Here is a 25,330-nt window from a genome sequence, read left to right on the forward strand (position 1 = left end):
AACTATATGATATTTCGCCTCATTATTTGCATCACTCACGTAAATACAAGGTAAAAAAAAGTATTAACCTACATAAAGGATATAAACGTGTCAAAAAAAAATGAAATAGTCGGGTTTTGACAAAAATCTTATTAATTTTGAGATTTGCTATTTTTCCTTTTATTATACTAAATTTTGCCACATTCACGTTTATCTCAATTAATTAGTTTGAGTCCTTATAAAAAGGTTTATCAGCCTATAAACCGTGAGCTTGGGCTCACATACATTCAATTGGGACGATCCAAGCCCAAGCCCACGGCGACTGAGCTTCTTCCTCGGTGCGGCGGCCAAGCTCATTTCTGTGCTTGCTAGTTGCTCTAAGCCGCCATTGAACGGCGGAGGACAGTGAAAATTCACTTCGAGAAATGGCAGAAGGCAAAAGAATCCAAACCTTTGAGGATTTCTTCAAAGTCCACGGTTTGCTCCTCACTGCCTCCGGACTTCCCCAGTCTCTGCACCGTCAACTGTTTCAGAAACTGACCTCAGAGACCTTCGATGGCGGCTCTCACTTTCAAGTTGAACAGTTTGAGGATGGACGCTGTAGACGCCTCGTCCTCTCCTCTGACTGCATGGCCAAGGAATCGCACGTCTTCGTTGTCGACCATGCCTGGACTTTCCGTCTCTCCGACGCTTACAAGCAGGTTATGTTCTTATACTGAATTTGTTACTTGAATTTAAAGGTTTCGGAAGTGAGTTAATCTTGTTAACTTGGAAATGCTTGTGTGAGGACAGTTGTTGGAAGTGCCTGGATTGGCTGAGAGAATGGCGTCCTTGATGTGCGTGGATATTGATTTGAATTTGGCTGAGGAAGATGAAGATCATTCAAAATCAAATGATGATGGTGATGGTGATGGTGATGATGCTAAACAGAGTGTTTGGGAGTTAATAGAGAGTGAAATACGTGGTGCTAAAGAAAAAGGAAATGACTCTGTTAGATGGTTGGAGCTTGAGGATCTTCAAATTGATGATGATGCACTCTTGTCCCTCGATTTGCCAACAAAGTTTCCGGTAATTTTATCACTTGAGCAAACAATTTGACGTAATATGTTACCATCAAAGACTGATGTAAACTCAATGTTGAAATGGTTGTATTGTGTTGATTATAATTGGAATGTTAATGATTTCCTTTGAATATTATGGGAAAGTAGAATATGAAATCTAGATTATGATATTAGTTTTTTGAGGAGAATGTGAAGCATTTTCAATATACTAAAATACTCTAATATGTGAGTTCTATTGAAATTGTTAGATATATAATATTGCATTCTGAATATTTCAACATTGTACTTGAACTAATGTTGGAAAGGGGTACAACATTCTCCCAATATCACTCTCTAGTATCGAAGCTATATGGATATTTGCATATATAAGTATGTGGAAGATGTCAGTATTTAATTTCTCAATCAGTTCTGTCACTCACTAGTTTTAAAAGTATGTTTCATTTCTTATGATTTAGGATTTACTTGCTCTTAGCTTGACTGGAAACAAGCTTAAAGATGTAGATGTGGTTGCTCGGGAAGTTGCAAAGTTTAAACATCTTAGAGCACTTTGGTTGAACGATAATCCGGTTGCGGAAAATTGGTATGTTAGATGTGTCTAGTGATGCTTAATACTTTTGTGTCTTAATGCTTAAATCAATGAGTGTCCTGTAGAAGTTTTCTGAACTCGTCCTTTTCAGTGATGCGAACCTGCAGCAGAAAGTTCTTGAAGCATCCCCAAATTTAGAAATCTACAACTCACGATTTACTCTTAACTTTTCCAAGTGGGCATTGGGCTTTTGTGGAGATATGTATGGGAAGGATAATCCTGGCAGTATCTACCCATCCGATCACACATTGCAATGCTTGACAAGTCTAGACCTTTCAAGTAGATGCATTCACAATTTAATCAACAAGGTGAGAATTTCACAACTGTTTTGATTAGCATGTTATAATCTTGAAGGAAATAGAAACTTTTAAGCACTGACTTTGTTTTCGTCAAAGGGATAATAGAAGGTTACGCCAACATTTATGGCATTTGAATGTATCAGCTATGACCATTAGTTAGTTTCACAAAGTTTGACGGTTCTCATAGTTATCTTTCTCAGGCTTTCTCACCCGTTGAGCTGCCGTCTCTTTCCTACTTGAATCTTAGGGGAAACCCCTTGGAACAGAATTCTGTTGGTGACTTGTTGAAAATCCTGAAGGAATTTCCTTGCTTAAGTTCTTTGGAGGTATTTTTATCGAAATTAGCCTATCTGCTATGGAATCCTGCTTGAAATGTCTGTTTGTAAAGACCTATTAATCTGCATTGATATTTTTTATGCAGGTGGATATTCCCGGTCCTCTTGGAGAGAAGGCTTCAGACATAATTGAATCTCTCCCTAATCTAAGTAATCTGAATGGCATTGATGTGGCAAAAATATTGAATTCTGGAAAGCATGTGATTGATTCAATGCTTCTCCCACGTCTCCCTGAGTGGGCTCCTGAGGAGACTCTCCCTGATCGTGTTATAAATGCAATGTGGCAATATTTGATGACCTATAGACTAGCTGACGAGGAAAAGATTGATGAAACCTCTGTTTGGTATGCTGTTTATCAATTAGGTTTGAGTTACTCTTCCACCTTTTACAGAATGTACGTGATTTAATCTTTTATCTCAAGCTCTTTGCAGGTACGTGATGGATGAGCTAGGTTCAGCTTTGCGGCATAGTGATGAGCCAAATTTCAGGGTGGCTCCGTTCCTCTTCATGCCAGAGGGAAATCTGATGTCAGCCATAAGGTTTCTTTATTTCCTTTTTTCCTATTCATTGTATAAGAGCACTCTCTCTTTATGTATTATTGTGCCTTTGTGAAAAATGATTCTTTAATTTTTGTTCTCCAGCTTTACCATACTATGGCCAATCCACAATGTTCAGAAAGGTGATGAGTGCACTCGTGATTATCTGTTTGGCATTGGGGAGGACAAACAACGGTCTGCTAGACTTACGGCTTGGTTTCACACCCCACAAAACTATTTTGTGCATGTACTTTCCTACTTATGAATCTCTAATTCACACTACTATTAAAGCTCCAACGGGGCACTGATAAGTTTGAATCTAATCTGGAGAAATTATATCAGGAGTATGAGAAACACATCAAGAATCTGCAGTCGAAGGTGTTGACTTCACCCATTTCTCAAACCACCTCGAAAACTGAAGAACTATGTCAGAGCAAAGGAGGCACTTTACGTGTTTACACTGACAATCCTCAAGTTGAAGAATTCTTAAACCGTCCTGAATTTACAATTAGTATGTACTGCAACTGTTTGCAATTATGTTAGAATACATTAGCATGTGGCTCTACTAATTCAAATTGAACTAAAGTAACTTCCAAAAAAATCAATCGCATCAGGATTATGGTTATTTAAGTTTTCCCCCCCTTTCTATGATTAATTATTAGTTAGAAATTAAATTCAGTTTTGATACGAGAATTGTACTTCACTCAATATGTTGATCTGTTTCTTAGATGGTCATCAATTTCTTTGTACAATTTATTTGCTTCCAGCTAGTGATCCAAAAGAGGCAGATATCATATGGACAAGTATGCAGATTGATGAGGATACAAGGAAGGCTACTGGGATAACAGATAAGCAATATGTAAACCAATTTCCTTTTGAAGCTTGTCTTGTCATGAAACATCATTTGGCTGAGACGATTGAGAAGGTAAATATTGAAACCAACTCATATGACATATATATGTGTGTTTGTGCGCGTGAGTGTATATATTGATTTATTTCTTATTTCTTTCTGCCAAATGTTAAAACGTAGAAATTTCACTTTTCCAACAGGCTCATGGATGTCCTGAGTGGTTGCAGCCTACTTACAATCTCGAGACACATTTATCTCAACTTATTGGCGATTATTTTGTGCGTAAAAGAGACAGATTAAATAATTTATGGATACTGAAACCATGGAATATGGCACGGACTATAGACACTACAGTCACCGACAACCTATCAGCCATTATCCGTCTCATGGAAACTGGCCCTAAGATATGTCAAAAGTATATTGAGCATCCTGCTCTGTTTAATGGGAAGAAGTTCGATCTTCGTTATATTGTACTTGTACGTAGTATGAAGCCTTTGGAAATCTTCCTCGCAGATTCTTTCTGGGTATGTAAATTCTTGTTAATTTCATCTTTCTTGAAACTTTGTTGAAGTTCATACTCAATCCCTTCCCCTCTCTTCAGGTTCGATTGGCGAATAACCCATACTCTTTAGAGAAGCAGAGTCTCTTTGAATATGAAACTCACTTCACGGTTATGGTATGTTCTAATTGTACCATCATTCATAACAAAAATTGTGTTGTTTTATCCTCCCGCTGTCGGCAGAGGATCGAATCAGGATCGAATCAATTACAATGCTGTTTCATTTTAGTCCACTTACATAAACTCATATGCTTTACTTGCAGAACTACCGTGGAAGATTAAATCATAAAAATATAGCAGACTTTGTCAGGGAATTTGAGCAAGAGCACAATGGTATGCAAGCTTTATAATTTTCCTTACTTTCCTTTTACGTTACAATAATACTCTTTCAATTAGCTAACCCTTTATTTATACTGCAATGATAATATTGCAGTTAAGTGGTTGGATATCCACTCGAGAGTGAGAAGTATGATCCGGTCAGTTTTTGAGTCGGCTGCAGTGGTTCACCCCGAGATGCATAGTCCATTCTCTAGAGCCATGTATGGTCTGGATGTGATGCTTGATTCTTCTTTTCAACCAAAGCTATTGGAGGTTTGTACTAATACTATATGTTTTTTTTAATCATCATATCAAATGATCATTTATGGTAGAAGTGCTTAAACTGACTCAAACCGTTATCGGTTTGGGTTGGAACCGAGTCAGTTTGGCAGTTTTGCTTTCCGAATAAGGAAAACCAAATATTTTAAGTCGGTTTTGGATTTAAAATTAAGTTAAACAAAATATGCCTAAACCAACCGAACAATTTGCACTAAAAAAAGTGATGTTATCATCGAAGGTAGTCAAGGCAATGCAAAATGTAAGCCGATATACTCGATGACAAGGTGATGAGTTTGATAAGTCCCTGTGGGATGAATTGTGGGTTAATCAATTCTAGGGTTTTAGTTATGTATCATTAATGATTCAATAAAGTGAATAATTCTAGGGTTTTAGTTATTCATCTTTAGTGATTCAATAGTGAATAATCTCTATAATTCTTTATATATTTTGCGATTCAGCTTATATTCAGACTCTCAAACCGAAGCAATCTCACCTCCTATAACATGATTTATGACATGGTTTCTTTTTCCTTACCAATTAATTTGCCTTTCATTTAATCATGGAATGTTGATCTCGTTTGTTTAGGTGACTTACTGCCCGGATTGCACCCGAGCTTGCAAGTACGATGTGGAAAATGTTTTTGGAGGTGAAATTATAAAAGGTGAAGGATTTTACAACTATATTTTTGGTTGTCTCTTCTTAAATGAAACTACACATGTCACTCCATTGTAATCAAGACCACATTTCAATTTTGTAACAATAGGTAGTGTACTTACTGCGAGTTCACTTGTTATTTGAAGTTTGTATCGTTTGAAAGAGAGCTTCCCATTGTGTTCCAAATTTATCTTCTGCTCGATTACCTTATGACTTATTAAGAATTATGACTATTAGAATTCGTAACTCAGTTTCAGTCACATGGAAATGAGAAAATTTTGAAACATTCACACTGGAGTAATTGTAAGTAATGCAGAATTGTAAACCTTCACTAGCGAAAGCAAATTATGGCAAAAGAACACCCAGATTGAGGAGCAAGGTTTTTAATATTTCAATTATGTTTTTTTTTTTTTATTTGTGGGTCAATTACTGATTATTACAATAAATAGTATTTTTAGAGCTATTAATTAATTAAGTGTATAACAAACATTTTTTAAAAAAATTAAATTTATAAATATAACAAAATCATACAATAATAGACCTTATATACTCTCTATCACTATTCGACTCCAAAAACCTTTTTTATATTGTTACCAATGCATTGGGTATATGCAATTGTCCCTATTTACTCCGTTTTAATGAAAAGAGAGCAAAGAGCAAACATTGAGAGAGTAGGAGAAAATATAGAGTGATGAGAAAAAAAAAAAAAAAAAAGCTAAATCCAAAGGAGCGAGATCCCAACCTGCATACACAATGTTTCATTTTGATAACTTTACAATGATATGGCATATAATATCAATTTGGCCTTCTAAAATTAGTCATTCCCTGTAAGTGTGTAGTAAGTATGTAAATTAATTCAAAAGAAAAGATGTACAACAAATTTTTGGTCATTTTGGGTATGAGGAATCAAACGAGATTGAAGTTTTTAGTGATGAGTCCAAAAGACAAAAAAAAGGGGAGAGAATGAAAAAAAGATGAGTTCCTAAAGGCTTTCAAAAGAAAGAGTAGAAAAGAATGAAGGAAAAAACGAACATTCACATTACCTTTACAGCTACTGCCGGTATTTGGTCACATACTGGAAGGCCATAGTGCAAGAGGAAAATGGGTCAAATCTTCGGTGCTCACATTCAACTGAGAGTAAATTTAGGCTACGCCGAGGCCGCATTTCCATTCCAATTTTGAGATTCAACTGATATTTTATGTTATGGTTTGGTAAAGGCATCAACTCCCTTGCCCCTCTGATGTTTCGGATGCATGTGGTTGCTTTTTCAGTGTTGAAATCTTCTTTTGTAGTTCAATATTTGACATACGCTCAGCTTCCAGCGCTCTCTCGAGCTTTCACACAAAGATTTAAGGTCATGGCTTTAGTGAAAATGTTAAGAGTGATTCCATGTCATTTGTTAAAATCATTTTCATCATGTTCGAAGTCACTTCGAAACAAGCTTTTTCAATTTTCCAGCATCAAACTCAGTTTTGAATGATTAAAAACATGTGTTAGAGCAATTTTAAAAATGACGAGTGTTAAAATCACTCCAAAATATGTCCTGGTTTCAGCAAATAGAAAAAGCAGTGATACCTTTGCCGCCCGTGTACTCCATTCTCCTAGAATAGCTCTCAGTCTTTCATTTTCTTCTACATACTATTTCAAGGATAGTCAATGTGAAAGAAAAGTTTAAGTGAGCAAGGTGTTAAAAGATCATCTGTGAGGACGTTGGTTTGAACAAAACGTACCTGCTTGTTGGTGGTGAGTAATTTCTGAATCTCGGTATCCCTCTCAGCTATAACGGATCGAGCAAGCCTAAGTTCTGATGTCACCTGATTCATCTGCAACATATAATTCATATTATTATGGGAATTTTGATTGTATGTGTGATCAATGCAGTTTATAAGTTTTACGAGATATCAGGCTCGAAGCACCATCTTTTTAATAGAGTGGCGTTACTCATTAGATGTGGCAGGTCTCCTTTCTCTTCTCCATGATCAACGTTTGTTTTGAGGGAAAGGGCTTTTTAGGTTTTAGAATCCAGATTCTTCCAGGGGCTTCTCTTAAAATAGTTCAGTTTGTAGTCTATGTTTTCCTTGCCCCAAACTACCTCCGCTTTCTCCTCACTTTAGAAGGTTAATCCCTACACAGGATTCTCTTCGTGACATTCTTCCATTGTTTGCTCCTGCAATGTTGAATCCTTTGTATGCATAGACAAAGGACTTGCATCATTTGTTGTGCGGCTGTTAGTTTGTTCAGACTCTTGATATGATCGAGGAGGTGCTCCTCAGTTCACCTTTTCAAGAGAAAAGCAAAATTTTGAGGATTTTTTTTTTTTTGACTATCCTGTGAGCTGTGGAACATGTAGCTCGAGAGAAGCAAGACTTTTTGGAGGGGAGAGGTCATTAGATGGTTTGGAAGGCGGTGAGGTTTAATGCATCCTTGTAGATGACGGTCACTAGCCCAATTACGATCTCGGTTTGATTTAGTTAAGTTGGTGTTCCTTTACATAAGTTGTTTTTGGGGTTCCCTTTTGCTTTACTTGTTTTGTTACCCTTCATTTTCAATGAAAGGTCAATTACTATTTTTTAACAAACAAATAAACACAAAATAAAACAAAAAGAAAAAGGAAAAAGAAACAATATTTCAAGGTCATAAAAGCATATCCACAGGAGTGACCATAAGACAGACGGTGAAACCAAAAATCTTCAAAAACATGAATTCACATCCTAGTGGTTAGGGATGAATATCTTATGACATTAAATTGAGATGCACATAAGTTAGATGTTATTCAAAACCCAGTCGAACATATTCACATAGTATGTAAGACGTACCTCAGCCGAAAGTGTCCTCAATTCCTGATCACGAGCAGCTAGCATATGGGCAAGATCAACCTGGAAAGGAGACATTGGTAGCTATAGTTATTTTCATTCAATAATATTACACTCTTTGACGTATTCCTTCATCGTTGACTGCCTATCATGCGAGATAATTTTCATTTTCACATACTCAAATGAAGTAGATAATAAAACAAGGAGTACTACAAAAAAGGATAATAACACCAGAAGCTTCAACATCCAATGGTTATATAATATAAAAAGTATTCCACACAAACTCCAAATTGAAAAGGCGCATTCCAATATATTCAGAAATTATAAACCAACCGAAACTATCCATGAGCAAAGGTTAGGTAGATTGAGTTTTTAATCCTGGATAATGGAATTTATCTCCGATCAATCAATGCTTATACTTTTTCCAAAACGTACTCCAAGGTGCTCCCACTTGACACACTATATACCCTTTAATGATTTTATTATGTCCTTATACCAATAAACATCTATTCTTAGAACAAAACACCATCCCAACTTGTCCATGTTCTGCTTTTTTTTACAAAGTGGCATATCAGATATGTCTGTGCTTCTTAACTTCTCACACATGAATGAAATCTTACAAATCAGTACAAATGTTATACAAGTATTATACATATAAATCTGAAAGAACATCATACATCAAATTAAAATGATCACCTGAGGCGTGCTTCCATCACTGGACCGTTCATATTTACTTAAGCACTCTTGCAACCGAAGAATCTGAGATGAACGGAAATGAAGGTTACAGAAAATTGGTACTGAATATCTATATCTACTACAGCAATCGATCTAGCTCCTTCCAAGTTCAAATAGGAATAGAGGAAAGAGCATGACTAAATGAAGGTTGTGTACCAAACCAAGAATGTATATGAAGTTAATTTATATACCTCCTCATTCAGAAAATGAAGGTTCTCTCGCTGATATTGCAACAGAGCCATTTGCTGATCAGAAAGTCGACCAACATCATGATACCTGTTCCACCAAAGAATTCTTAAATCTTAAACCACATGAATAAGTCAATGTGTCCATCTGAAGGCACACAATTTTTGTAGGAGCGATATACTGCATGCGATTACAATAGAACATTTGGATATTGAAAGTCAACCAATATAGAGCAGCATACAAGAAGATCTAGGCAGACCTAAAGTTTAGTCACACGGAACTTTTTGTTCTTGACCCTCAGCTTCTTTCTTTGCTTTATCATTGCAAATCTAAACCTTGCCACTCTTTTAAAGAGAAAGACACAACTTAACATTATAAAAACAAATTTCTCACACAAAAGCAGGAAAGATTATGAATGTTAGCTTGATATTTACAGAATTTCAAAATATAATATTGGGGAATTTCTGCGTCAATAACTACCAAACAAATATTCTATTCATTAACCTTTAATCTTAGCTTTTTCATTTTTCATCCTTATATTTTACTTCATTAATGCAGATCTAAATTTTGCAACCCTTTTATGAGAAACAAATCAAACATTTACATTGAGAAAGACAAATTTATCAAAGAAGAATAAGAAGAAATTCTGAAAGCCTTTGGTTTTTCATCGTCCTCTCACTAATTGTGAATCCTTGGATATGGTGGATCTTCTTTTCACTATCTCCATTTAGAGAGGTTTAGAGGGTTTTCTTGGAGAGAAGGATGTTCAGGTTTCAGCTCCTAATCTGTTTGAGGATTTACAGTGTCACTCATTTTTCTTCATTCTAAAGGGGATCTTTTCCCACTCAGGAAACCTCAGTTTTTCTTTCCTCTCTTACGAAGGTGGAAGCTTCTAACAAAGTGACGCTGTTTGCTTGACAAGTTTTAAATGGTAGAGTGAACACGAAAACTTTTTGTAGTTATTAACTCGGTGTTATTATTTTAGAATGGAGTTTGTACACAGAAAGAAAGGGAGAAAAACAGATGGAGAAGTTTTGTTTTTGTTTTTTGTCTTTACATAGAGAAAGGAAAAGTTGTAGATTTCAGTTTGATATTGTTTGGAGTGAAATGTAACTTTCCAAAAGAAAAAAAAAAAAAAAAACTCAACCAATTAGAATCAAATAAATATGGTGAAAACATATTTGAACAAAGAAATATCTAAGACAGTGACCACCTAGCCTCTTGATACAGACTAAAAAATAGCATATTGTGATAAGTTTAATAATAAACCTTAGATCTTCCAAAGAACTTGATTGCTGAAGTGGAGAATACAATGACTTCAAAACATCAGGCTGAGAATTTAATGAATTGTACTTTTGTACATAGCCTGCATTGCATGAAATATTATTCACAATGTTTTTGGGGAACATAAAACAAATAGATGAATAAATACAAAGGAAATATGATTCAAAGACTGAAAATATCCGGTTCAGAAAAGCTTAAAGAATTAGTTATGGTTCAGTCTACTGGAAGAAGCTTGTGAATTGTGAACATTACAATACAGTACTCAATGCAGCCATCTATATCCAATAATACACTACCCTTCCAATTACAAATCCACAGTTTCTAGAATCACAATCAAAACAACGTGCTGGCCCAAGTAATTGAGTAAAACATAATAAATGGTTCTATAATAGAGTCCAATATTTATTCTAATCAACAAACGAAAACACAAGGTATACATTGGCACCGGAAGAGATCCCATCGCATGATTACAAAAAACTTACTGATATATATAATCATAAACGATCCAGCACACACCGCTTCAATTAACATAATTAACCTGCAGACATAAAAGATGCATGAAGCACCAGATTACGTCAGTAATGTACAGCTAGGTTAAGTGATGGATTCAGCACATACACTAGGGAGTAAGCTTTGAAGTGAGAAGCTTTCAACAGTACTATCCATATGCAACAAAATGAAAATAAGGAATAAAATGACATGCACGTTTAGAATCTATAGTTCCTACTGCAATCTACAGAAAAAGAAAAAGGAAAATTAATGTAGGCCATTTGACAATTACAGTCAGAATATGATAATAATGGACATCCAACCTTCCTTAGGTAAAGAAGATAGGTGAAAACCCCCTTATTACGAAATAGATAATAGATCTCCTAATCCACGGCTCCATGCCATGATAGCATATAGCAAAGCCCATGCTTATTCCACGGGATCCAACCAAGTATAAAAATTTATAAACAGAGCATCTCTAGGTGATCAAACAAATGATCACAATAAGAAGAGATCAGTACTGGATGATAAAGATGAAGGGAACTAGGGAAGAATGTAACAAAGGGAAAACAGTAAATTGGAAAACTATTAGACTCAACATTCACATGTTGTATAATCTTACTACCTTAAAATTATGGGGATCGAAAGTGCACTGATTTGAGGTTCCCATGCCATGACAAGTAAAAGGGCAGCAGTTCCTGATATTGAACAAGTATTTAAAATTGGGACCATAATTTTAGAAAAAGGTAAAAAGGTCTCATTGCCAACTGGCTTATAGTAACATGACTTAAATGTGAAGATCTATAAAGATTGGGTCAACAAAACTATCTAACATACCATATGCAGTAACTGCAAAAGGTAGACGAACAATATGCTTTAACTTCTGGCTAAAGCTATAATAACCCTACAAATAAAAAAGAGAGAATCCATTTAATTGCATCATAAACTACTGAATTTGAAATGCAACCACCAGACTGAAAAGAAACTAATTGATCTAAATACATAATTGATTCAAGAAAAATTATTAAAACTCAACGCGATAGTTGTACAAGCTATAGAACAAATCTTGTCCAAGTAAATCTCTTTTCTTGCAAGAAAATCCATTGCAATGGAAAGACCTAATCTAAGAAGATTGCAAACGTACAATCAAAAGAAAGCAATGAGTCATGGCTCATAAAAACATTTTATTTCATCACCATAACAACCAATACTTTTAGTTCATATTACTAGTTCGATCTCTAAGTTTCTGGCATCTTCAATCTCTTCAAACTTGCAATGGAAAGAGGAACCAATAAAAGGTCTTCCATATAAAAACTATTTAGAAACTTTGTCTAACAAAATATAAAGTACCTGCAAACGAATTTTGTGGACTTGGTATACTAGATATTGCTGAAAGATACCTGAGATGACAGAGAGTGGTTTAATTTCTAAACAAATGCAAAGATAATTCCCTAATCATACCTCTTTGGTAGAACTATTCAGCTAAGCCTTTTGATATGTCAAGATGAGTAAAGTTGTGCTTAAATGATCGAGTTTAAGAATTTGAAATCCTAAGAACGAACTGAATTAAAATCTCTAACCATGCAATGACAAAAAGTAGACTGACTACCCATGTAGCAGATATTTAAATTCTCCAGTACCTTGCTGGCCAGCAGAAAATTGATTTCTACTTATCCTAATAACCATAGCTCTGGAGTTTAATAGAGTACCTGTGAGCATCAAGAGAACGACATGACAACTGCAGAGCAATGGTTCAACAAAGTGCTTTATAGGATGAAAAATCCATGGCGCTCCAATAGCCAGAGCAGCATAGCCTACCTAAATATGAGAGGAGTTAAACAGTAAGCCAGCGAAGTGAAGAACTACCAAACTTTTCCAAAACTAGCATTAAAACTGGATTACGCTTCATCTTAGATAGAGAGTATACTTGCCAAAACAAAACAATAAATTATGCTTCCAACAGTTCTTGCAGGCTTCCGATGGCCAAATAACGGTGCCTCATGCAGTATGTCAAGAAACCTGTACCAGTCCAACGAAGAAACTATGAACATCGAAAGAAGCTACACAGTACAAAACGTAGATGCAAGTCAATTCAACATTTATCACTCGGATTCGTACTGAAATCACGAAAACTTGAGAGGAATAACTAGAAATGAAAATTCAAAAAGGAAAAAGAAAGAAAGAAATGGCGAAGTATGTAAAATAAAACAACCGAACAATTGAAACGAAGATAATGAATGGAATAAAAGTTATGAAATATGTAGGAAATTTCACATCGCGTTGTCTTCAGATGATGTTGCGCGCGAAGAGGCGTGCCTCTCCGCTGCCATGTTTGAAATGTAGACGCTTAAACGGAGATGAAAGAAGAATTAGATGCTGAAGTGTGATGTCGAAGCCTTCCGAAAGCGTCGATTTGGGCTCTCCGATTCCGATGATCGGTGATTTTCCGGAGAGGGAGTAATTGCAGCATAGGACTCTTTTTGTTGGAGGGGAATGAGAATAATCAATGACGACTTATTATTTTAATTTTTTTTACTTTATTATTGGAGTTTTGATTATTTGGAAAATTGCATTCGATCAAAAAAAATTAGAAAAAAAACTAGTAATCATGTGATAAATTTAGCAAATACCACCCTAATTAATTTGACAATAATCTATTTTTTAAATTTACAAATGTAATTAACATAAATTTTATTATCATTCTTTTTTTTGTTATTTTTGCAAACTCTCTACTAAAAAATTAAAAGAAGGTAATGAGATGAGTTCTATTATCATAAAAAAAATTCCTATTTTTACAAAAATAATTTTAATTTATTTCTTTCAAATTAGTTAGGAGCGGAAGAATTTCAAAAATATTTATAAATACATTCAAATAAGATATTTTAAATTAAAAAACCATCACCTCCTTTTTCTTTAATTTTCTTTCACCTTACTCTCTCGGCCCTGGTTTGTTGAAATGATTGCTCTCATTTGTTGGTACCATAGAGAGTATGGTTTTGAATGGTGAGTCTCTTTGTTTTCCTTATAATAATTTAGGGTTATATTTTAAAAGCAAAATATTAGATATATTGTAAAGAACTCAATAGATTAGGAGTTTTGTGTTTGATTTAGTAGAAGAAGAAGAAGAAGAAGGGAGAATTTTAGTTAATTGTCTACACACTCTTTCTTTGTCCATTGATGCAGACTTCTTGAGTGTTGGTGTGTTCATCTAAAAGACATGAAAATGACTTTTTCACTTTTCAGTTTTATAAAATATATTTCAAGATCTAATAACTGCCAAGATCGGTGTTGGACACAAATCTTATAAATCAAATGCAATGATAGGAATTATTACAATAAACATTTAGGGAATATATATTTAGGGAAATTATCAAAATTAATAAAATTGACATAATATTTACTCTTCATACTTAGTTTTTTTCTGGCTAGTAAAGGTAAATAATTATTTTTGAAAAAACATTGTATATTTATTTATTACATCATAAAAAAAACTTCTATTTCTTTTTTTTAACAATTAAAAGTGCACGATATCACAAATTTAAGGAGTTGTTTCTCCCTACGATCAGAGAGGAGTGGAGGTCCACTCCATGTTTAGCCAAAGCGAAAATCTTGATAGACGATAGCAACCATCACAAAAGAAAGTAAAGTCGACAAAAGCTGAGATAATAGTTTGCATCTCAAACTTAGACTATTATAAGTCAATTCTCGCTCTAAATGCCCTCTAATTGTTAGAAATGTCTATTTGTGTTCAAATAGAATTACATGTTTAATGACATTTGAGTTTCTATAATTTGAGATCTGATATGGTGCTTCAATTTTAATCTTTATAATTTTCGATAAGAGTATTTTCAAATATAGTAAAGTGAACGAAAATATTTATAAGATATATATAAAAACTTCATATATTTGTTTACTACATCTTAAAATACATTCATTTATGTCAATGTCACGTATAAAACATTATGAGAATTTTCGATACAAGTCTATTAGTGTTTATCCATGTCTATCATTGATAGAATATATATTTTGTTATATTTTATAAATACTTTAAACAATTGTCGTTTAAAATAATTTTTCTTCAACAAAATTTTAAATTTAGTTTCTCGACATTAATTTTTACAAAATTTATTAAATGATAATATTTGTTTTCATGCATATTTGTTTGATTATGTCTTAAAACTTTATAGTAAAATATTTAATAGATAATAAAGAAAAGTTTTTAAAGGTTCGACGACAAACTAACGTTGGAAACTAAAATTAAGATTTATTGAAACTATAAGAACTAAAATCGGACAATTGAAAATATAAAGAATAAATTAAACAACGTTGAATACGACGATCAAAGCTTAGTAATGTAATGAAAGAACCAATTCAACAAAAACGAAATTGATAAGTTTTATGGTAAGATTTTCATACGAATTACTCATTTTCAACCCCTAATGATTGAAGACATGTCATTCGCAAACCAACAAAATATAACTTATGTACGTACTACAAGTATCACGTTAGGGATGATCATGTCTTTCGTAATCCTAACATGATGACCATGTTGGTTGCAAACTTGAGGGGGAAAAAGAAAGATTATTTTATTGAAAGGTTCTAACATCTAAACAGTGGGGAACATAATAATATAGAAATTATTAGAGGAGCTGTCAACAAATTTACATAACCTCAAGAGAGCTACCAGCAAAGTACATTATAAAAACTTATCCAAAGTATCCCTCAATATGCAAATTTACAACCACAAGTACATTACCTTACAATCTTGCAGTAAATGATCAACTACAAGAATATGCAACTATAATTTGCACATCATTCTATCCACCATAATCGTACCTTAAAGAAGCTTTGTCATTCTCGTATTCTAAGCAACAATTGGGTATGAAGCACATGTTGCAACACCTGAAAAGCCCAAACTTCTTTATCAGTATGGAGAAGAAACGAATCTAGACCACATAAACGAAACATCATAATTTAATGATGGAAATATGTTTGAAGGGATAGATACGTCAATTGCTATATTTATTATAACTATTTAAGTTGAAAAGATTACTTGATCGAGTGAGAAATTATTTTGAGTATAGGTGTGTTGTAGACCATGTGTATGAAAAATCACAATCTAACGAAGATATGTTTGGATGGACACTCACGTCTATTTTCTTGTTACAACTTACAACTTGCATGATTGAGTGGTATATTATTTCATGCACAGGAGTGATTTAGACTACTTGGGTGAAACATCATATCTCATTATGAAAGTACATTCCTACTCTATTCCTTTTTCTTCAAATAGTGAAGGTTATAACTATTCCAAACAAAGTAATAAGCTATTTAATGTATTAATCAGAATCTTTTTTAATTTTTTATTTACTCAAACAAAACAATAAATTTCACATGAATTGTGTCATAGGCGTAACTTGTTACGATAATTGAACACATTTTGTACTCCAGTACTGTGTGAAGAAAACTTACCACACATGTTCTTGCCCATCTCCATCTTGAAGTAGCCATTGTCACCCCAATTTCCACCCCATGAGTTCTTTATAAGCCAGTATGGGATACCATCTTCAACCCCATAACCAACTGCAAGCACAGCGTGGTTTACATCCTGCCAATGAAACCAGTATTTGTCAGACATCATGATCTTATCACGTTACCATGTTACTTGCAGACTGAAGATGTAAAACTTTTTACAAAGCCAAAAGGTGTTGATGCTAACCATAGGTGTACTGCCGCATGAGTTACTGGTGTAAACTCCTTTTGAATACAAGCGAAAACCGCTAACCACCTCAAATGCTACGCTTACAGGTCGAACAAAAGCAACCGCATGTTTCAATTCATCTTCAGCGCCCTGCATATATAACCCCCAACAATTAGAAGATGAAACGGATTTTGGATACTTCAAGATGACAAACAGGAGTTAAATACGGCAATCTACCAAGAAGGATAAAAAAAAAAGGTAAAGGAATTAGTTCTAGGGTCTTACAAGAGTGATGTTCACAGAATCAATAACTTGTACTCCAACATTCTCCGGTACGAATTTGCAACTGCCGTCTACTCCAGTGTAAGGATATGCTTCTTCAGTGTCAAGGCCACCATTGTACTTGATGTATTCAAAAGCTTGGGAAGGAAGTCCACCATTGCAGCCAAAGTTGTTAAAACCACGTCCACAATCCACAAGCTGCTGCTCGGACAGGGAGATACCCTTTCCATGTGCTTGTGCATAGGCCGCTTCAAGCGCTCCAGTTGTACTGCAACAGCAAAAGAGAAAGGGAAAAAGAAAACACTATGAATAAACATTGAGTAGCAGAGAGCAAGTAGAGAAGATAGAGCTAACCTGAATGTCCAGCAAGAACCACAGTGGCCTTGATCTTTAACAGGGCTAACTATGCCATCTTTCCTCCAGTCTTTCTGCAAAACGGGGGTAGGAAGGTTGTAAACAAAGTTTCAGAATCAAAAAATTGTTTGAATGCGTGTACTTCTAAGCTCAACCCGATTCGAACATAGTTGGTAGCAAAACGTAGGCTTTTAAATGAATATCAAAGTTTCATCTGATTAATTGTATGAAGGTGAAATTAGAGCGTTCCATGGTAAGTAGCTCATGATTCGACAAAATACGGCCTTAAAAGAGAAATAGAGCAAGCGCTCACTGCTTCTCAGGGACACATTTTCATCTGCTAAACCCATCATTTTCTTATCTAAAAAATACTAAACCCACCTTTTAAATTATTTCTAAATGACTTTTTCAGCAATAAGACAGATGAATGCGTTTGATTTTGTCCTTCACAATTTGGTGATACAAGATGGGATGAAAAGTGGAAGAAGTAGAACCAAGAACAGGAGGGAAGTTCATCATAGATTCAAACAAAAATAAATAATCAAAATTTGTCTCTAGTCTGAAAAAAAAATGGAAAATTCGTATATTTAATAAACTGGCATGTATACGTGTGCCCTTCTTTTGTTCCACGAATGAAAGAGAATAGATTGGTTATGGCAAGATAAATGACAAACCGATAAATGACATTGCAGGAATACCATGCTAATTCACAAAGTTGATTGGTTACAGTAACTAAGTAACTTATTGATGTTACACTACAGAGTTTGGTCAGACTAATCTAAAATCATTTGGGTCAGAATTCAATTGACGCCGACACTCTCCAGTTCGTTCAAATAACAATATCAGGAAAATAAGGATTCAAGTTGTCAAGAGTAAACGTAATGATGTACCGATTCAGGAAGAGCAGTATCAGTAAGTTTGTGACTGCCTTTTGTGGTAGCAGAGCAGTTTTGAGCAGCTCCTAGCCTATGTTTTCTGAACTCTTCCCACGTCCAATCCGCAAATTCTGCAGAAATTAAGAATACAAACACCGCTATCGTTCAACATCATCATCGATTCTAGATAGTTCAATGAATCAGTAGAATCAAATCAAGCAATTCTCATAATCCCACAATTCAAAATCACATGACTTACGATTAACACCAAGCTTGTAAGAAAGGCCTTGTTTATTAGTCGATTTGATCAGTTCCAAACTCTCCAAGAAAATCCCAAATCGGAGTTTCATCTCCTCCGCCGTCTCGTACTTCTTCCCATACCTGAAACAACAATCCACAACTAATAAGAGTTCAGTACAAAACCCAGATAGCAACACGATCAGAAATCAATAAAAAAGAAACGAACCGGTGAGCGAATCGAGCGAATCGGAGAGCGTGAGGAACTTGACCGAGGACACGAACGACCTCTAATTCCAATTCACGAAGACGGTCAGAGACCATACGAATGGGATTGGAATCATCGAAAACGGATCCGGCAACTGCACAGGAAAGTACCAAAAGAAGAGAAGAAACAAAGAAGAGGCGTGAAGCCATTGTTGCAGATTATTACTCTCTCACTCTTCTTCTCTCCGCGGAATTTGGAAAGAAGACGAAACCCAATGGGATGCGATTGTTCAATGGAAATGTGATCGGACCAATCTTTAGCATTTCCTTATTATAAAAACATTATATATATATATATATAATTGTTTTATAGTTAATATTTCATTTTTTGGATTCATACTATTGTAGATGAGATCACATACTTATATTGACAATGACATAAATATAATATTGGCCTTTCCTTTCCAAATATCGTAAAATATTAATGTTCCTCATAAATTATTTATGCTAATGTTGTTCTACTTATAAATACTTTCAACCATTATCATAAACATTTGATGTGTAAGAGTATTTGAAATATGTTTACAGCAATTAGTTTACTTCGATAATTATGGGATGGAAGAATCAAATTTTGAAAATTTTAGATGGTAATTAATATTCTATCTAGAAAGACATGCTTAAATTGGCATATATTGATTATAGTAGTTCGATTATAATAGTTTATGTTTCGTGGGTTGATTATTTTAGTTTTAGTTATTAATAATAAACATTGTAGTAAATAATAATAAAAAAAATGAATGTAGCAAATGAAAAATTTTGAAATAGTGTTTCGATCCCTAAACACATTATTGTTAAATGATAATAAGTGATTTACTATGTTACAAAAAACACTGTAAATTGAGCTATATATGTATTTTTATCATTATTAAAAATTAAATCTAAAATGTTGCACCATGCTTATTGTAATTTAATTAATAAACATCAGAGTTTTAATAAACATTAGAATTTGAGTAGTTAGAAACAAATCACAATAAAAAACATGTATATCTAAAAATCTACAACTATACTAAAACAAAAACACAAATTTGAGACGTAAAATTGTAGCATTTAAAAATCTATATATTAAATTTTAAAAGGATCAAAACATGTAACATTTTGAAATCTAGACGAAAAATAAAAATTAATAAATTTAAATTAAATTCATTTAGAAGCGAATTAGTCTAATAGCCTCTATGAATGTGTCAATTTAAAATTCTCCGTTATATTTTATTCATATAAACATCAGGTTGAGACTTTTTTTCAATTAGGTTTTCTCTCGTAGAAAAATCAATATAAATTACAATCTTCCATTGTGTTAAATAAAAATTTGAAAAAGTGTACACATATATGTAAAAGTTGATGCATTGATATTTTTTAAATGTAATCCCAATAAACTCAAAAAATAAAAACAATTTGAAAAATAAATATATAGATGAATATATCCATAAAAGTTGAAAGTTAATTTTATACCATTGTTTATTAAAAGTTTAAACTAATATAAATCCAAAATTTTAAGGTGAATTTTATTTTGAGGATAAAGAAAAACGAAAAGATAACAATAATAGACATCAATTTTAAAAATAATAATTAAGTATATAACAACGTTTAAAAAAAAATGTAAAGGTAGCAAAATCTATACGTAATATATCAATATTTAAAACATGTTTTATAATTTTACAGATTTTGTTATATTTGTAAATTTTTTTAAAATGTTACTGTATACTTAATTATTTTTAATTTAATTGTTATGTTTGTAAACGAGTTAAGTTAGAGAATATTCCCAACCAAACCCATATTTTCAGGTTGATTGGGTTGTCAGATTTTATTTTTTCTTTTTATTCTTAATATTTTTTAAGTTAAAAATTGTTGTAACTATTATATCCATAAATATACACATCCAAAAATTCAAACATTCATAGATTCAAAATTTCAAACATCATAAAGTTCAACGATCCAAACAACATCCATAAATATTAAATAAATAATATAAAAAATTAAATATTAATCCAAGTTGGGTTGGAATAAATAGAAAGTTTTCAACCCAATTCAAAATCTAATCCAACTAAAAAACAAAAAAGTTAAACTCAATCCAACCCACGCTTCAAACTAACCCATCGAATTATTCGAGCTATTCTTGAACCGGGCACGTTTGGGAAACAAAATCTAATTAATTACAACAATAATTGAAAAGGGGAAATAGAGTCAAAGACGTGGAACTGTAGGGAGACAAGCAACAAATGGAAACGTGCCACGTATTAGAAGAGAAAGAGACATATTGGTTGGAGTCTTTTTCAAGTTGGCGCACTTGATGACGTGGACGAACTCTGTTCAAGTTTAGTATTAGATATTTTGATAATCCTCTTTTCGATTTTTGTGGTTTTTAGTTTTTTTACAACAGATATTTTTATGCTCAAAAGATCAAGGCTTGCCCCATGTGTGCAAGAGATATGCAATATGTATGGATGATTCGAGATGTTAAGTTAACTATTGTTATGTTATATATACGATTCCTTTCATAACTATTTTATCGGTTTAATCATTATTTAAATTTATGTATATTTTATCTATATATATTTATTTAATATGATTGTCATTTTCAAATCTAAATAATCCGTTTTTACATTTTCATATTAATTTTGAAGTATCATTTTACATTATAGGTATTATACAACGTGTATTTTTAAACCAATGTTAATTAAAAGAATATGAGCTGTGTCTTCACTATTTTAATACTGAGTTTGTGGTTTTTGTTTTTTTCTTTCTAAATACATTGTAATGAACAAAATGGTATATGAGATTTTGTGTTCGAATCTCATTTAACGGTATGTTTTGAAGAAAAATGTAAAATTTTGAAGCTTAGATCAAATTGAAACAAAAACAAACAATATTGTAACCTTGAGGCATTTTTTTTCACCTTTATATACAATTATGCCCCTAACTTGGATTTATGGATTCAACGTTAATGGTTGTCACATTTTCTTGATAAAGTTCTTTTTTTGTTTTGTTTTAGTCTAATTGAAAAGACTCTGAGATTTTCTTAATAAAGTCTTTCTTTCTTTTTCAAAACTTAACTTGAATTTTGAAAATATAGTCGTAGCAAAATAATTGTACAGAGCAGTATTTAAAACCTCAATAAAATGAAAAGACCCAAATGTAGGAATAGTCATTCAAACCCAAAAAAATGGAACTTTTTTCAATAACTATATCGAACAAAATGGATAATTAACGAAATCGAAAAATGTGGTTACATAGTTTGAAGAAATTTTGAAAATTGAAGTTGATACTAAATTGAACCATTTCTAACATATAAAAAAAAAGGTGTAATCAAGGCATATGTTGTTTGGCTCAATTTGATCAGTTTTCACATATAAAAAATTAAAATTTTAAAAAATTAAAATTTTAAATTTTTAAAATTTTAAAATCTAATCACAATCTCTATTATTTGGAAGCAGTCTCAGTCTCAGCCTCAACCCATTACATTAAGATATTTAATGTATGAGTGGGACTCTTGGTTTGGAATATCAAACAATTGTAATCACTTGATTAGTATTGAATCCATGTACTGTGCTTTATTCCATATCTTACTTGTGAGTCACTTAGGCTACGAGCTCTTTTGAAAGACCTTGACATTTATCTTTCATTTCTCTCCATCACATGACGTGATAGTGCAATCGATTTTTCACGCTCGTATGAAGTATATTGAGCTTGATGTTCATTTCATTCGTGATAAAGTTTTATCCCATAGACTTGTTATTCTCTATGTTTTATATTACCATCAACTTGTTGATTGTCTTACAAGATACTAATCTTTATGCTTCTTTCGGGATCTTTCACGATAAACTTGACTTTCGTTTTAATTATTCCCTTACCGCATTTGAGAGACATATTAAGACATAAGTGACTGTCTCTTGATGGACCTTTTCTCTTATGTACGTACATTATGTAAGTCATATAGTCTTATCTGTCATTTAATATAGTTGTCAGTATTATCTTCTGCCCTACCTAATATTTTGATTAATTGGGATTTTAAGCTTCTTCCTCATTCGTTAATGTATTTAAACATAGGCTCCTCTTCTATAATTTGCAAGACAGTGAGTTAATACAAACAAGTTACGCATTTACTTCTCAAACCTTCCTTAACATCAAACTGAAAACCCCGAGACTAAAAATGTATATATATTTGTTCTATTTTAATTAAAAAGATCGAATAATAAAGTTAGTTAATTAGAAGAAAAAACTTGTCAAGGTGAGATTAACCTATATAGTTGTGACATAACTTTACTCTCTAGATGTCTTAAATTTATAAGATGTAAAAAATTCTCACATAATCGAGTTATCGATCATAATAGAAAATCTTTTGTTTGACCAGGAATAAGGTATCAATCAAATCAAGAATACCAAACGAGAACGATTCTTCGACAAAGAATCCCACCCATCTCCAACCCTACAACCCATTTGCAATTGTTGTATAAAGAGGAAAATGTAAAATAATTTGTACAAAAATGTAAAACAATTCTAAAATATTTATACACATGCTTTTATTTAGTGAAAATTTAACCGTTTCAAATATTTTAGGGAGGAGATGACGTGGATGTTGTGGGGCCAATATCTATTTAAGAAATGAGGTGTGGGTCGTGGATGGGTGACATGACAATGACGTGGAACTATCAACTATGCAATTATTTTGTTTTCAACAAACTTTGTTGTATTCCTAAAAAGAAAAAACAAAGTTATTCACGTCATTGTTATTATTGGTGATAATCGATTTACTGAAATCGGTTATTTGACGATTGTAGTCTGTTTAGTAAATGTTCAAATCGATCTCGACGTTGATGAGTAAGGGTTGATCAATTTGAAAACTATTTGAAACCGACACCGATTGGTCTCTCTTGCTTTGCGGCCAAATCATCAATTCATGCCTAATTAATATATTTTCTAAATATTTTTTTAGGAGAATTGTTATGAATAGCGAAAAATTGAAACTATTTATAAAATATAGCAAACTAACATAAATGGACCAAAGAGATTTAGATGGTTTTGCTATATTTTGTAAATATTTTTAATATATGACTACTTTTCAAAATTTTACTCCTAGACTACATTTTCATTATTTCCGGGATTCAAACTATTTATTGGTAAATTTTTTAAAAAAATCACTGTTCTTTTAATTAAAATTTAATTATTTTTAGTCCATTAACTATGGTTTGTCGCAATTTAATCCTATACTTTTAGGTTTGTAACCATTATTAGGAAATTTAAATGTATTAAGAGTTCCAAATATATTATTATTTTAGCTTTGTAACAATTATTAGGAAATTTAAATGTATTAAGAGTGTCAAATATATTATTTATTTTATTTTGATCTTGTGTATTTTCTTTGTCTAAATTTATGTTTTCAATCTCTCTATTTTCTCTCGAACTTTATAATTTTTAATTTTGTATCAATTTAAATTTTAGTTTATAAACTTATAATGATCTAATCAAAATGGGGTAGAAATTAATATAAAAAAAATAAAATTTATCTTATAAATAATTCGAGATTCAATTTTTTTTATGAACTACAAAGACTATAAGATAAGAAGAGACACATCTAATTTTGATAAACACACCCACAAATAAAATTATTAGATTCACGAAATTCTAGAAATCAAAAGTTGAATTTTGTTTCCTCGAAATGAGAAAATTGGAAAGAAATAAGTTAATGATAATAGAGACATCTTGGAACCTTTCCCATCCCTCTCCTTCTATGTCATACTTTATGATACTCAAATTAAATGTTTTGGCTTCATTGAATGTGAATACAAACCATTAGAGAAAATCATAAATCATGGTTGGTCCTACACATATTTTCTCAAATAGTTGATTAAAAGTGTTAAAATATCCAACCACTCTAACAAAACCCGACAACCTAACTCAAATTATAAGGGTTTAGGTTGGGTTAGAAAAAGTCCATTGTTTATATTTTTAAAAGAAATCTGAAAAAATTAAAGTGGATCTAACACATAATACAAACGCAAGCACGATGCAATAATTTAGTAAAACGTAAACCCTAAACTCTACACCCACGAGAATGTGTGTGCCTAGTGAAAAAAAAACTTCATTATGTAAAACACATACAACTTACAACCTAGACTCCTCTAGTTTTGAGCTCTCTTTCACTTTCTTAGTAATGTTTTTTCAAGATTTGTCTGAAATCCTCTCAAATATAGTGTACTCGTGCTTTTTATGTGAGATCTCCCTCGCTTTATAGGTTTTGGGTTACAGTTAGTTTTGAATATAAATGTTAAAGTTTTTTCTTTACTAATTTTATAAAAAACTGATTTTTTTATTTAAGTATTTAGTAATAAATACTAGTTTTCCTACTAATTACTAAAATTACATTTTCTAAGCAACATGATAAATTTCAATTTATATTGTCCTTCAATTGTTAATAAAGTTGGTATCAATTTATACCATAAACTATTAATTGTACCGATTTAAACCTTAAATTTTTATAAATGTATGAATTTGAACCTCAAACTAATAACTATATCAATTTAAATCTTCTATTATGTTTTATTTGGACATGTTTATGAAAAGATAAAATTGATATATCGAAAAAAGTTTAAATTGATACAATTATTAGTTTTGAATCAAAATTGGTGCAACCTCTAAATATTAGATTTTAAATT

At 32.5% G+C, this 25,330-nt stretch overlaps 3 protein-coding genes across 5 annotated transcripts; 1 reads left to right on the forward strand and 2 right to left on the reverse strand.

Moving 5' to 3' along the window:
* The first annotated feature begins 256 nt into the window (after positions 1-256).
* Positions 257-5,746, forward strand: LOC101208562 (tubulin--tyrosine ligase-like protein 12). The gene is made up of 15 exons (XM_004143983.3): positions 257-680; positions 772-1,047; positions 1,496-1,620; positions 1,718-1,934; positions 2,126-2,251; positions 2,347-2,603; positions 2,692-2,799; positions 2,902-3,043; positions 3,139-3,307; positions 3,564-3,721; positions 3,847-4,170; positions 4,248-4,322; positions 4,469-4,538; positions 4,639-4,796; positions 5,388-5,746. The coding sequence occupies exons 1-15, from the start codon at positions 405-407 to the stop codon at positions 5,532-5,534; spliced, it is 2,628 nt and encodes an 875-aa protein (XP_004144031.1). The 5' UTR covers positions 257-404; the 3' UTR covers positions 5,535-5,746.
* A 426-nt stretch (positions 5,747-6,172) lies between these two features.
* Positions 6,173-13,474, reverse strand: LOC101208802 (protein FIP1). Of its 3 annotated transcripts, none has more exons than XM_004143984.3 (14): positions 13,239-13,474; positions 12,896-12,983; positions 12,674-12,782; positions 12,315-12,364; positions 11,802-11,868; positions 11,590-11,662; positions 10,958-11,013; positions 10,461-10,557; positions 9,197-9,281; positions 8,967-9,029; positions 8,274-8,333; positions 7,188-7,280; positions 7,033-7,095; positions 6,173-6,791 (listed from the first exon to the last, which is right to left on the reverse strand). In XM_004143984.3, the coding sequence occupies exons 1-14, from the start codon at positions 13,292-13,294 to the stop codon at positions 6,678-6,680; spliced, it is 1,074 nt and encodes a 357-aa protein (XP_004144032.1). In that variant the 5' UTR covers positions 13,295-13,474; the 3' UTR covers positions 6,173-6,677. The 3 variants fall into 3 exon arrangements, with proteins under 3 accessions (XP_004144032.1, XP_011660018.1, XP_031741872.1); XM_011661716.2 differs by having other exon boundaries at positions 12,892-12,983; positions 13,239-13,472; XM_031886012.1 differs by lacking the exon at positions 12,315-12,364 and having other exon boundaries at positions 11,802-11,813.
* A 2,051-nt stretch (positions 13,475-15,525) lies between these two features.
* LOC101209045 (thiol protease aleurain-like) lies at positions 15,526-18,977 on the reverse strand. The gene is made up of 8 exons (XM_004143985.3): positions 18,643-18,977; positions 18,436-18,557; positions 18,192-18,307; positions 17,302-17,375; positions 16,951-17,215; positions 16,684-16,815; positions 16,437-16,572; positions 15,526-15,866 (listed from the first exon to the last, which is right to left on the reverse strand). Exons 1-8 carry the CDS (start codon positions 18,828-18,830, stop codon positions 15,829-15,831), a joined length of 1,071 nt encoding a protein of 356 aa, XP_004144033.1. The 5' UTR covers positions 18,831-18,977; the 3' UTR covers positions 15,526-15,828.
* Positions 18,978-25,330: the final 6,353 nt, after the last annotated feature.

The sequence above is a fragment of the Cucumis sativus genome, chromosome 1 (assembly GCF_000004075.3).
Source record: "Cucumis sativus cultivar 9930 chromosome 1, Cucumber_9930_V3, whole genome shotgun sequence".
Taxonomy (NCBI): Eukaryota; Viridiplantae; Streptophyta; class Magnoliopsida; order Cucurbitales; family Cucurbitaceae; genus Cucumis; species Cucumis sativus.

Coding starts and splice junctions, on each gene's coding strand:
- LOC101209045 (XM_004143985.3), bottom strand. CDS start 18,830: ATGGCTTCACGCCTCTTCTTTGTTTCTTCTCTTCTTTTGGTACTTTCC. Junction 18,308..18,435: donor TTACAAGCTTGGTGTTAATC/GTAAGTCATGTG, acceptor TAATTTCTGCAG/AATTTGCGGATTGGACGTGG. Junction 17,376..18,191: donor ATACTGCTCTTCCTGAATCG/GTACATCATTAC, acceptor CCCGTTTTGCAG/AAAGACTGGAGGAAAGATGG.
- LOC101208562 (XM_004143983.3), top strand. CDS start 405: ATGGCAGAAGGCAAAAGAATCCAAACCTTTGAGGATTTCTTCAAAGTC. Junction 2,800..2,901: donor AATCTGATGTCAGCCATAAG/GTTTCTTTATTT, acceptor TTTGTTCTCCAG/CTTTACCATACTATGGCCAA. Junction 4,171..4,247: donor TCCTCGCAGATTCTTTCTGG/GTATGTAAATTC, acceptor CCCTCTCTTCAG/GTTCGATTGGCGAATAACCC.
- LOC101208802 (XM_004143984.3), bottom strand. CDS start 13,294: ATGGCAGCGGAGAGGCACGCCTCTTCGCGCGCAACATCATCTGAAGAC. Junction 9,030..9,196: donor TTCATTTTCTGAATGAGGAG/GTATATAAATTA, acceptor CGTTCATCTCAG/ATTCTTCGGTTGCAAGAGTG. Junction 7,281..8,273: donor TGAGGACACTTTCGGCTGAG/GTACGTCTTACA, acceptor TATATGTTGCAG/ATGAATCAGGTGACATCAGA.